The sequence below is a fragment of the Elephas maximus genome, chromosome 15, assembly GCF_024166365.1.
Source record: "Elephas maximus indicus isolate mEleMax1 chromosome 15, mEleMax1 primary haplotype, whole genome shotgun sequence".
In the NCBI taxonomy this organism is placed as follows: domain Eukaryota; kingdom Metazoa; phylum Chordata; class Mammalia; order Proboscidea; family Elephantidae; genus Elephas; species Elephas maximus.
Window position 1 is genome coordinate 48166675 of NC_064833.1, and position 13878 is coordinate 48180552.

The following is a 13878-nucleotide window of genomic DNA, read 5'->3' on the forward strand; positions in this document are numbered from 1 at the left end:
CCCGGGGTCCAAAGGACATGCTTCCCTCCTGGTTCTTCATTCTTGGTGGCATGAGGTCCTTCTCTTCTCTGCTTGATTCCCTCTTTTGTATCTCAAAAGAGATTGACTCAAAATACAACCTAATCCTGTAGATTGGGTCCTGCCTCAGTAACGTAACTGCCTCTAATCCTGCCTTCTTAATATCATAGAGGTTAGGATTCACAGCACATAGGAAAATCACATCAGATCACAAAATGGATGATAACCATACAATACTGGAAATCATGGCCTAGCCATGTTGACACGTTTTTAGGGGACAATCTATATAACACTCTATTAATGTGGCCTGAAGTTACATTCCAGTGAGTGTCGCTCCACACCGAGCTAGTGAGTCACTTGAAAGGATTATTGTTTTTCTGGAGACTTGCTGCTGGGCCAGGATTGCCAGAATTACACTTAGGTATAAAAAATACCATAGAAATATTTTAAGAAATAAATGTCATGTTATTTTGTGGTTGTAAAAATAATAACTCAGGCACAATAATATACTATATTCATTGTATCGTGACCTATCCCAGGCACTGTGATAAGAACTTTATTATCGCCTTCAATCCTCTTAAGACAGATATTGTTCAGTTTTACAGATGGTAAAACAATCCCATTGTGGTTAGAGTTTGCTCTAACACTAAGTAGAGAAGTTATCAGAATTCAAAGCTTTTGCTCTTAGCCACAGTTCTACTCTGCCTCCTTATCCTAAGCATACAGGGGGTGGGAGGGAAGGTGATTAAGTCCAGCTTTATAATAACCAGAGAGGACAGGTAGAATAAGGGGAATGGCTTTGGAGTTCTAGTTTGTTTAATGCCTAGGGCAGATGGTCTCACGCATAACATCTTATAACTCTTTACCCCCTGGGGGTTACAGCTAACTTGGACTAGTCACTTAAGGAGATACCATCTAAAATACTACTTTAACGAACCTTCATGGCAGCTGGCATTGGTGTCTGGCATAATACGAGGAAGCTAAAAAGGATAGATGGAATGGTGCGTAAGTATTTATTAAAATATTGGGAAGCATTGTGCCATGCAAACATTGGCTACTATTATTTCTAATCAGAGTTGGCTTGAGTTTTAAGGCTCAATAGTGACAAAAGGTGGAAAAAAAGCTAGGTGATTCATTTTAAAGCCATTTTTTAAATGCCCTGGTCTGCTAACACCTGTTTTTTCCTGCTGCGTCAGTTCTGCTGCTCAGCTCCTCACGGAGAGAGTGGCTGTGAGTGAAAACCGCCAATGTGAAAACATAATCAGAATAATAGCCAGCCCACAGCAAGAAGCAGACCTTGACCAAACAAGATTAGATAAACTGGCTCTGGCTTTGTGTTCTGAGCTTGGTCTCTTCCCTTCTACATAAGGATCCTTTGAAACTGCGTGTAATGATGGCTTGGAGAGAGGCTCCATAAAATGAGAAGTGTTCAGTGGATTGAACCACGCGCAGCCAGCTAATAAAAACTTGCTCTGGGAGCTGCAGTGGGGAAGGCCGAAAACATGAATTAGATGGAATAAGACACTTAGGTTTTTCTTGCTATGAAACTATTTGCTTGACTTTAAAGCAAATCCTTTTTTTCTCTGTTGCTGGTCAGTTCTGTCAAACTGCCGATTCAGAGCGTCTGTAGGCAACGCCTGCTCCCTCCTCAGGGCCTATGCACATGTTGTTTTTCTGTCTCTCCAGAAAATAGATGAAAGGAATTATCTTTACATTTTTCCATTCACGTTCCCAAACTAAGTTAGAAAAACTCAGTACTAGGTATAGGGTACATTTTAGTCATTTGAGCTGCTGACCACTCTGGTGCAGAAAAGGGAAGGGATAGTAGAAATTAGGGGTGGTGATGAGGTAGCAAAATGGGGGGAAGAGGACGGTGTTTCTCTTGCTCTGCAGTCCTGTGAGCACAGCCTCCTGTAGGGATGATGCCATCAGAAGAGCTGCCGCCTGTCCTGAAAGCTTACTGAGCACTCTACTGCCATCTGCTGTCACCCACGGGTCTTCATGTCTTTAAGATACAGAAAAAAAAAGAAAAAAAAAAAAAAAAATTCACTGCCATTGAGTGGATTCGGACTCGTAGTGACCCTACAGGACACAGTAGAACTGCCATAGGGTTTCCAAGGAGCAGTTGGTAAATTTAAACTGCCGACCTTTTGGTTAGCAGCTGAGCTCTTTACTACGCCACCAGGGCTCCAAAATACTGCAGTTTAAAGTTATAAAAAAAAAGTTATAGTTAAAGGCAAATTCCCTCATTTAACATAATAGAAGATACTGTTCTAGGTGACTGCATTTAGTAACTCATCTAATCTTCACAACTCTGTGAGATAGGTTTTATTATCCCTATTATCTGGTAGCACAGTGGTTACACACTCGGCTGCCAATCCAAAGGTTGGCAGTTAGAACCCACCAGCCGCTCTGTGGGAGGAAGATGTGGCAGTCTGCTTTCCTTAAGAAACAGAAACCCTGTAGTGTAGTTCTACTCTTTCTTTTTTTTTGGTATTATCTCCATTTTACAGATGAAGTAACACTCCCGGAAAGACCAGATAACTTGCTTAGATGGCTCATTAGTGAATTAAACCTTAGTCCACTGCTTCTCAGACCAGTGCTTTTTTCACCACTCACTTTGCTACTTCCTTGAACATTGAGGAAATAAGAGAGATAGAATGACTGTGCCTGGAATAGTGATAATTCTCAAATAGAACTGTAGCATTTTAATAAAGATTTGTGATAAACCTTACAGTTCATAAAATCCTTTAGCTATATATTGTTTCTTCCACTTCCTGCAGCCTCAGGAAACTGAGGTTCAGTGAGGATAAGGGCTGGCTGTCAAGAAGCAGGGCCAGATAATCACCCCAAGATCTCTGACTCCAGTGGAAGATGGTCACTATGCTGAAGACCCTCAGACCAGTTTATGAGACAACCTGGCCCATTCAGACAAGCCCTGCTGTTCCTTGAGGTAAATCTCTTCAGCCTGGCTGACTCCTCAGTTCCGGTGAATGTGCCATACTTTCAGCACGGACCTCCATGCCCTTGCTCAAGAAGAAAATTGGTAACAGACATCTTAGTCTGATTTTAAGGTTCTTCTTACTGCGAAACCAAATATTAACCATAAAAAGTCTGACCCAAACTGCAAGAGCCTGCCAGAAACTGCTCTATAACAATGTAAATTTGTTCTATCCTGCTAGACAGGGCAGCCAACCAAAACAACAACAACAAAAAAAAAAAACCAAACTCGTTGCCATCGAGTCAGTTCCAACTCATAGGGACCCTGTAGCAGAGTAAAACTGCCCCATAGGGTTTCTCAGGCTGTAATCTTTACAGAAGCCAATTGCTCTATCTTTCTCCCAAGGTGCAGCTGGTGGATTCAAACCACCAATCTGTTGGCTTACAGCCAAAGGCTTTAACCACTGCACCACCGGGGCTCTTGTGCAGGTGGGTGGAGGGCCAAATTATTAGCAGCCAGGCCAGAAGTAAACTGATACCACTTGATTTGAGTAAAAGGGGAAGGCAGGGTTCAATCAATCATTCATATTCAATATTCATCAATTAGCCAATTGTTGATCTTCTATATTTTCCCCTCCTCTTTATAAGTTCATTGTACCAAAAGAGCCATTTGCTTTTTCTGGAATCAAAATGGTCTCCCTATATGCATATAGAGTAACTGCTGAGAATAAACCTTATGTTCAAATTCTGGTGAGCTTTAATTATTTTTTTTACACCCTTTACCCTGGAGATGTCTTCATTCTGTTCATCCAAGTATCTAAGTATTTCCCAAACCTCACGCTGTTTTAACTCAGATTCATTCTGCACCAAGGCTACTTTCCTCCCCAGCAGCTTCATTCTCTTCTGTCTTCTTTGCTGAACTCCTAAGAACTTCTGCCTTTAGTATTCCTTTTGGCATTTGATGGGCGCCCTGGTGGTGTAGTGGTTAAGAGCTTGGCTGCTAACCAAAAGGTTGGCAGTTCTAATCCACCAGCTGCTCCTTAGAAACCCTATGGGGCAGTTCTACACTGTCCTATAGGGTCACTGTGAGTCAGAACTGACTCGATGGCAACATGGCACTTGATATATTACTGTGTAAACCTCTAGAACCTAGTTATCATGCCTTAGTTTTCTATGCACTTTCCCCCTCTCACTATCAAGACTGGGAGAAACAATTTAATTTGGAGTTATGGAAATGTCTTCTTTGTGTGTCATAATGGATGTTCTTTTGTATTTTAAGTATTAAAATAGTGTAGTTTAAGGATACTAACTTCATTTCATTAAAAAACCACTTGGCTTTACTATTCTTCAAAGTATCCAACATGTCTACAATTAAATAAATATGCCCTCAAGTACTTGAGAATTAGTGTAACATTAATACATGCTTTTTCATTTTTAAGGTGGAGCAAACAGTTGAGTGCTCAGACTACTAACCTAAAGGTTTCTGGTTCAAATTCACCCAGAAGCTCTGCTGAAGAAAGGCCTGGCGATCTGCTTCTGCACAGATGACGGCCAAGAAAACCCTATGAAGCCCAGCTCCACTCAGTAACACACTGGTTGACATGAGTCAGAATAGACTTGATGGCAGTAAGTTTGGTTTTTTGTTTTTGCTGGCTTCGAGAATAGTCTGAACTGTAAAAAGTAAAGTAAAATAAATTACTCCCGATGTCCTTTAGCTGAGAGAAGAACAGTTTCACTCCCAAGGACTTACTAAAAAAAATGAAAAGAAAGCTAACAGAGTACTGATCACAGCTCTCTAAGGCAAGAGTTTTTGTCCAGGGCACTCCAGAGGCACAGTGGGGGGAGGGGAGGGAACCGAGAGGGACACTTGCCCCCGGGCATAAGTCTAAGAGGGTGCCAGACAAGGTGCAAAATGACATTCTGAGGCACCACAAATATGAAAGGCGCCTGACTGAGGCAGCCGGACAAGAGAGGGGAAGGTGCTTCTGCTGACTCGCAGCTATCAACGTCTATTCATCTTGAAATTGGTGGGGAAGGTGCAATTTAAAGATTGCCCTGGCGCTCGTTACCCTCACTCTGCCCCTGGTGCACTCCCCTGGCTCAGGGGGCTTTAATGAGCTACTTGGACTGCCCACTCTTTTAAGGTTAAGGCTGCATGGTCAGCATTCATTTTTTCATTATACATTAAATTTCGTGTGGGCAGATTCCAAGTACTTTCATACTATATTCTGTCACCCCTGCCTTGAGGGTCTTAGTAGTCCTTGTATGCAGCAAGAACTCAGTAAACGACTGCTCCATGAAATGTATATTTATTTGAAGAGATTCCTTTAATCTATGGCCATGATGCTCCTTTTAAAATCTGTCTCTGTGGTTCTGTTTCTTGGCATTCTTAGCTTTGTATAAAATTCCTTTGTTCAGAAAGGTCATTCTTGCACATGCTATGACCCACGCACAGAAAAATATCTGATAAAACATATCCCAGACCATTAAGAGTAGATACTTCTGAGGGACAGAAGAGTGAGATTAAGAAGCATATTCCATTTTTATGCCCTGTACCAGAAAAAAAAAAAAAATTTTTTTTTTTTTTTTTTTACCAGATAGTTTCTGATTTACAACAGGGCTCTGTTCTGATGACTCTGTCACAAGTCAATTTTGGCGTTAACTCGAATACCTCATTTTTTTTTTTTAAGTTTTCATATTATTGCCTTTTATTATCAGTATCTTGACAGATCAGATCTTTATTTGTCTTGGGGGTTGGAAATACTACATATAAACTTACAAATATATTTTAATATATACATAAAAAAATACACAAATCATAAAAAATTTACCCTGGCGATGAAGAGGAGTTGGATGATGTTGGCATTTTGTCAGTTGGGGTAATAACTCCACTTGTGGAAGGTTCTGGATTATCTGGATTATCCCTGGGAATGGGGATGGTGCTTCTAGTCAGAAAATTAGTGAGAGCTGTCTGTATGATCACAGTGGAGCCCTGGTGGCGCAGTGGTTAAGAGCTTGGCTGTTAACCAAGAGGACGTCAGTTCGAATCCACCAGCCACTCCTTGAAAGCCCTATGGAACAGTTCTACTTTGTCTTATAGGGTTGCTATGACTCAGAATCGACTCAATGGCAACAGGTTTGGAAACCCTTGTGGAGGAGTGGTTAAGTGTTACGGCTGCTAACCAAAAGGTCGGCAGTTCGAATCTGCCAGGCGCTCCTTGGAAACTCTACAGGGCAGTTCTACTCCGTCCTATAGGGCGGCTATGAGTTGGAATCAGTTTGATGGCAGTAGGTTTGGCTTGGTTTTTGGTCTGTATCAACCTTTTTTTTTTCTTCATATATTTCGAGGTAACATCTCACCGCTTCCCAAATCTGCCTATCAACTTCAGCAAAGCAATCAGTGTTTTAGTCCACGATTTTAAGCAACCGAAGCCCCTGATTCAGTTTAGAAAAATTATCAGCTAATCCTCTCTCATTATTTCTTTCTTCTTCAGCAATTCTTTCCTCTTCAAATCCATTAAATCCTGATCTGTCAATTTCCCGTCTTCGTGATCTATGAGCTGTTTCCCATTGGCTGGTGATAGTAAGTTCTAAATTCAGCGTTCTTACCATATGAACTTTTCCACCCATCTCTTCCATCATACTATCCTGATCAAAAGCTTGGAGCGTGTTCACATAACTCAGCAATTTCTTCCATATCCCCTGCATGCCTCTTCCTGTAATTTTCTCCCAGGAAGAAGCAATGTTCTAGATACACTGAGAATATCATAATTCTTCCAGAACTGTGTAAGGTTACCGTACATCTCCATCTGTACGTTGCCTGGGCAAACGTAGTCCGAAGGTAGCATGCACTGAAGGTGGCAATTGTACCTTGACCACAGGCTGAATCCCAGCTCTGGCATTGGGAGGCAGGTACACCACTTCACATCTCGATTTAGATCACGTACGTCAGGAGAATGTCCTGGGGTATTATTAAGTAACAGCTGTCGGGCACTGGGACAGTTTAACTGCATGTCCTTAGAGATGAACATTATGGAAACCCTGGTGACGTAGTGGTTAAGTACTACAGCTGCTACCAAAAGGTTGGCAGTTCGAATCCACCAGGCGTTCCTTGGAAACTCTATGGGGCAGTTCTACCCTGTCCTATAGAGTCGCTATGAGTCGGAATCGACTACAGCAGTGGGTTTTAGAGTTGAACATTGCCCAACTACCTATCCTTTATGACTTCTGACGCCAGCCTGTTATACAGCAGTGTTTTGAACAGTAAATAATAATAACGTTGAACATCTGCGAGTGACATCTGAGAATAACATCTGCAAGTTACCCGTTGCAACACTGTATGTAGTACATATTACTGTTGTTGTTAGGTGCCGTCAAGTCGGTTCTGACACATAAAAACCCTATGTACAACAGAATAAAACACTGCCTGGTCCTCCCAGTCGTTGTTATGCTTGAGCCCATTATTGCAGCCACCGTGTCAGTCCATCTCCTTGAGGATCTTCCTCTTTTTCACTGACCCTCTACTTTACCAGGAGCCCTGGTGGCATAGTGGTTAGGAGCTCAGCTGATAACTAAAAGGTCGAAAGGGCAAACCTACCAGCCGCTCCTTGGAAACACCATGAGGCAGTTCTACTCTGTCCTATAAGGTTGCTGTGGGTCGGAATCGACTCGATGGCACCTAACAACAACCACCTTATCAAGATTACTAACTATATATAAGAAAAAAAAACTATATAAGACATACCAAAAAAAACCTGATGGTTTTAAGTTCATTGTAACTCGAATACATCGTAAGTTGGAGACTACATGTACTTTCTCACTTTGTATCAAAGGTACCTCTTCTAAGTATTCTACATATATTAAGTCATTTAAACCTCACAACTATCTTATTATCAGCCCCAGTCAACAGGTGAGGAAACCAGAGAGACACAGGGCAGTACAGTAAGTTGCCCAAGGTTACCAGGCTTGGGGAGCCAGATATAATACAGCCGCTTTGACTCCAGGGCCCTGTTCTTAAGCTTTCTTCACCACGTGGAGTCTGGTGAGCTTTTCAGGTGATTGTGTCTAATGCGTTTTGACAGCAGACAGGTCCTTTTGTGAAAATGCAGAGAAGACCTATCAAGGAAGAGACCTCATTAGCTCAGTGCTTTTGACGGGCCCCAGCACTGTGGAACTTTCTCTGCCTCCCCTATGAGTCCAACAACCCATTAAACTTGGATTTCAAGTCCTTTTCTGCCCATTTCTATTCTTGGAACAGTTTTTCTCAGATCTCTCCACCTTCCTTTAAATCTTTTCTCCTCTTCTTCCTTTCCCTTAAACACATTCATCCTGTGTGTACTCTCAGGGGCAGGGTATGTGCACTCAGGAGTCAGGGACTTGATTGGCAGGGGGATATGGATAAGGTGCCAGTTCCTGCAGCTTCCTTGGACTGCAAGAATGTCCCCTGCTTGGGGACAGTAACAAATCATATTGTTTTTCAACAGAAGAAGGAGCACACTGATGTGTATTTGTCTAATGTGTGGATTTTTTTTTTTTTTTTTTACAAAGAACATGTATTACTTTTTAAACGATACTTTAATTGAGGCATAACATATATGCCAAAAGCTCGTACTTGTTGCCGTAGAGTCGATTCTGACTCATAGTGACCCTATAGGACCGAGTAGAACTGCCTCATAGGGTTTCCAAGGAATGGCTGGTGGATTCGAACTGCCGAACTTTCGGTTAGCAGCTGAGCTCTTAACCACTGTACCCCACGGCTCCAGCATATATACAGAAATGTACAAATCATAGATGTAAACTTCCAGCAGTTTGCACAAAGTGAACACATCCGTGTAACAAGGGTCCAGATGTGGTAGGCAGAATTCTAAGAGAACATCCAATAGACCTGTATCCTTCTATAATCCCCTTCCCCTGAGTGTGGGTGGGACCAGTGAATAAGATCGGCTATCACTCCCATGGAGCCCTGGTGGCACAGTGATGAAGAGCTTGGCTACTAACCAAACACCTGGCAGTTTGAATCTACCAGCTGCTCCTTGGAAACCCTATGGGGCAGTTCTACCCTGTCCTATAGGGTTGCCATGAGTCAGAATCGACTCGACAGCAACAGGTATAGGTTTTTATCACTCCTGTGATTAGGTTACTAGCTAGTTGACTTTGAGCTAATCAAAAGAGAGATTATTCTGGGTGGGCCTGACCTAATCAGGCAGTGCTTTTAAAAGAAGGTCATTCATCAGAGATGCTTCCCTGCTGGTCTTGAAGAAAAAAGCAACCAACCCTATTGTGAACTGCCTATGGAACTGAGAGAGACCCCAGTCTGTTTCTGGACTCTATTCCATTCCATTGGTTGTTTACCCAACAGTCACAGTCATATGTTTCTTTTGTACTACAGTTATAATGGAAACAAAATTATTTTTTTTCCTAAATTTATTTTGTTGTTGAGAATATACACAGCAAAACATATAGCAATCCAACAGTTTCTACGTGTACAATTTAGTGACACTGATTACATTCTGAGTTGTACAACCATTCTTACCCTCCTTTTCTGAGTTGTTCCTCCCTCATAACATTAACTCACCACTCCCTAAGGTTCCCATCTAACCCTTCAAGCCGCTGTTATCAATTTGATCCCATATAGATAGTTCTTAAAAGAGCATAATGCTCAAGGCAGACCTTTTTTACTAGTTAAGCTAAACTACAGTTTGGTGTTAAGATGACTTCAGGGGATATTTTTGGTTTAAAGTTAAAAGATTATCTCACAGCAATAGTTTCGGGGGTTCTTCGGCAGCTCCAGAAACTCTAGAGTCCATGAATATTTGAAATTTTGTTCTACATTTTCCCCCTTTTGATCAGGATTCATCTATAGAATCTTTGATCAAAATATTCAGTAATCGTAGCCAGGCACAATCCAGTTCTTCTGGTTTTGTGGTAAAGGAGGCAGTTATTCACGAGGCAATTAGCCACATATTCCATATCCTCCTATTCTTGACTCTTCTTCCTCTGTTGCTCCAGGCGAATAGAGCAATTGTTGTGCCTTGGATGGTCGCTTGCAGTCTTTTAAGACCCCAGGCACTACAAAACAAACTAGGAGGTAGAACAGAAGCACTAAACACGTTATTAGGCCAATTAACTGGGATAGCCCATGAAACTATGACCCTAAACTGCCAAACCAAGGAATCAGATCCCATGAGGTATCTGGTTGTACATACGCAGCCTCAGCAGCTACCTTTTTTTTTTTTTTGGCACTGTTGTAAATATATCTATCACACAACTTTTGCCACTTCAGCTTTTTACAGGTGTACAACTTATTGCCAGCAATAATCAGCTGTGCAACCCTAAACTTAATCAATGTAACTTTTCCATCACCATTAACCCCACTTTTCCCCCTCCCTCCCACCTCTGGTAACCACTAATAAACTTTTGTCTCTATACACTTGCCTTTTCTTGTTTTTTTATATAAGTGAGGTCATACAATATTTGTTCTTTTGTGATTGGCTTTATTTGCTTGGCATAATGTCTTCAAGGAGCCCTGGTGGTGCAGTAGTTAAACGCTCACCTGCCGGCAGTTTGAATCCACCAGCTGCTCCTTGGAAACCTTATGGGGCACTTCTACTCTGTCCTATAGGGTGGCTATGAGTTGAAATCAACTCGCCAGCAATGGGTTTTGGAATGTCTTCAAGCTCCGTCCATACTGTAGCACATATCAAGACTTCATTTCTCCTACGGATGAGCAGTATTTCACTTTATGTATGTATGTACCACATTTTGCTTATTCATTCATCTGTGGATGGGGATTTAAGTTGTTTGCACCTTTTGGCTATTGTGAATAGTGTTGCAATGAACCCTGGTGTACAAGTCTCTTTTTGAGTCTCTGCTTCCTTTTGGGTGTGTATCCAGAAGTGGAATTGCTGGGCCATATGGAAGCTCTATTTTCAGTTTTTTGAGGCACTGCCACACTGTTTTCCACAATGGCTGTACCATTTTGCATTCCCACTATCAATGGATAAGGATTCTAATTTCCCCACATCCTTGCCAACATTTTATTATTTTATTTTTTATTTTAGCCATCCTAAAAAAAAAAAAAAAAATTTTTTTTTGATGGGAGTGAAATGGATCTCACTGTGGTTCTGATTTGCGTCTCTGATGGCTAATGATGCTGAGCAACTCCTCATGTGTTTGGCGGCCATTTGAATGTGCTCTTCAGTGAAATGTCTATTCAAATTCTTTGCCCATTTTATTATTGGGTTGTCTTTCTGTTGTTCAGTTGTCATAGTTTTATATATATTCTGATTATTAAATTCTTGTTAGATATATGGTTTCTGAAGATTTTCTTCCAGTCAGTAGCTTGTCTTTTCACTTTTTTTGGTAAAGTCTTTTGATGAAGCGAAGTTTTTAATTTTTACAAGGTCCCATTTATTTATTTTCTCTTTTGCTATTTGTGGTTTTGTTAAATTATATTAGATAATCCACTGTTGAAAGCTAAGCCTGACAGTGTTGCCCTTGCTTGTTCTCATAAGGCCACACAAAGTGCTCTGTGTCAGTGTCAGGCACTTTGCCTACTGTTACTTTTAGCACTCATAGCAATGTGACATTGTCTTAACAAAGGCTTCAGTGGGACTAATCCTGGTCCCTCTTTCAGAATTAAATATTAATGGGCAAGGTTTGGGGGAAGTAAGAAATGAGAGTTATTGCCAAAGCGGCACTGAGTTTCTGTTTAGGGTGATGAAAACTTTTGGAAATGGACAGTGGTGATGGTAGCACAACACGGTAAATGCAATTAATGTCACTGAATTGTACACTTAAAAATGGTTAAAATGGCAAACTTCTTGTTATATATATTTTACCACAATAATAATAATAATAAAAGACATTAATGGGACTAACTACCTCTACTACTGGTAATAGTGATAATATACAGGTAATACTTATATATAAGGTAGGTACTATTAATCCCATTTATTGATGAGGAAATTAAGTGACTCGCCTCAAATCACACAGCTCAAAGATGCCAAGTGACTTGGTTCAAGGTCCCAAAGCTAGTAAGCGACAGGACCAAAATTTTAATACGAATCCAGAGCTTCTATTACTAAATCTGGAGCATTTTCCATTAAACCACCCTGCTCCTTGACTTATATTTATTTCCTCTCAGCTTATATTTGTCAGTATTTTCTGACACCAGAAAGGATACACATTTCCTTCTAATACAAGAAGCTTGCAAGCATTGTGTTAACGGTCACTTAATCTAGGCAACCAACAGAGCATTCTCAAAAGGCAACTTGTTGTGAAGCAGTGGCAGAGAAGTAAGCATTCATGAACACAGACACTGGTCTACAGAATTATTTCAGGGCCTATGGAGTCTGTAAGTCAGAATCTACTTGATGGCAACGGGTTATATACTTCTAGGAGCCCTGCTGGTGGAGTGGTTAAGTGCTCAGCTGCTAACCAAAAGGTCGGCGGTTCGAACCCACCCAGTGTCTCTATGGGATAAAAGACCTGACAATCTGCTCCTGTAAAAATTACAGCCGAGAAAATCCCATGGGGCAGTTCTACTTTGTCACATAGGGTTGTATGAGTCAGAATCAACAGCATACAACAACATGTACTTCTAAGGAGGACACAAAATACTGAGTGCTGTATTACTAAATGCCATTTCATGAGATCTACATCAGTCAAACAAAAAACAGAAACACCAAAAGTTTATTATACATTTTCAGTTCAGAAATATAAACTATATTTACATAGCATCACATTGAAGTATTTATACAACATTAGGAGAGAAGGCAGTAAAAATATTGGTTCTGGGGTTAATGACCATTACACTTGAAATATAAAGCGTCTTCCAAGTACATGGTATAAAATAAAAATGATTATTAAAGAGTATGTTGAAGAAAAACATATCATGGAAAGTAATTAGCCATGTGGCTCAGAACTTACATTAATTATATTTTGGACCCTAATGTTTTTTCCTTATTCAGAAAAAAATGCAAGCCTATCGACTTATGAAGTCTAAGTTTGCTTTCAGTAAATCATTTTGTCAACATAACAAGATAAATGTACATACATAATGGGAAAACAGTATTTTCAGTTATATCACATTATATACTAACAAAGCAACTTATGTATTCACAAGTAGTAAAAATAAATCTTTCTGTGGATAAAAAAAAACCTAAGGATAATGTATATTACAAGTTTTAAAAAATACGGCAAACTAACCTGATAATCACATTTTGTTGTTTGCCATGATTATATTGTCTTGAAGTTATCCATTCCATAAATTAAATCAGAAATCTTTGATCCACTAATGTTTTGGATGCCAAATTCCTCTGTCCTACTGTATTACGAATAAATCTAAAAATCTGGAAAAAATTAAAACAATTCAGGATGAAAAGAAATATAAAGAAAATTATATATGTGCATCAATTAAAATATCTAAATTGCTTAAATATCTAAATTAAATTGGCTAATTCGCTTAACTACTCTCATATATCAGACACATGAATTCCATGGTAATACACAATATTTTAAATACTCTTTAGATCATCATCATCTTTCTTAATATCAAAGAAGTGTATGTTCCTATTCAGAATATATTTTTATGAGTTAATAATACCAATTCTCTCACAGAGGAATCCACTTTCACATATCTGTCAAGGTTATTTTCCTCTAAAAGCTATGAAAACATCAGCAGAAGCTACTTGTTAAAAACAGAATCTCTTCATAATTTTAGGTATCTCTACCTCGATGGCACTGGGTTTTTTTAATCAAAACCAAACCATACCCACTGCTGTCGAGTTCAACTCCTAGCGACTCTATAGGACAGAGGAGAACTGTCCCATAGAGTTTCCAAGGAGCGCCTGGCGGATTTTAACTGCCGACCTCTTGGCGAGCAGCCGTAGCACTTAACCACTACGCCACCAGGGTTTC

The 13878-nt window shown here is 40.3% G+C and overlaps 1 protein-coding gene across 5 annotated transcripts in view; it reads right to left on the reverse strand.

The window, feature by feature from the left end:
* Positions 1–584: 584 nt before the first annotated feature.
* TMEM67 (transmembrane protein 67) overlaps positions 585–13878 on the reverse strand; it is a 65514-nt gene continuing 52220 nt past the window's right edge. For 3 of the 5 annotated variants that reach the window (XM_049854010.1, XM_049854011.1, XM_049854007.1), the window contains exons 28-29: positions 13168–13310; positions 5714–8073 (exon numbers count right to left, since the gene is read on the reverse strand). In XM_049854010.1, the coding sequence (XP_049709967.1) occupies positions 13230–13310 (81 nt within the window). In that variant the 3' untranslated portion in view covers positions 5714–8073; positions 13168–13229. Of the gene's footprint in view, positions 2024–5713; positions 8074–11839; positions 13311–13878 lie in introns of those variants that run through there. The other 2 variants (XM_049854009.1, XM_049854008.1) reach the window with 2 other exon arrangements.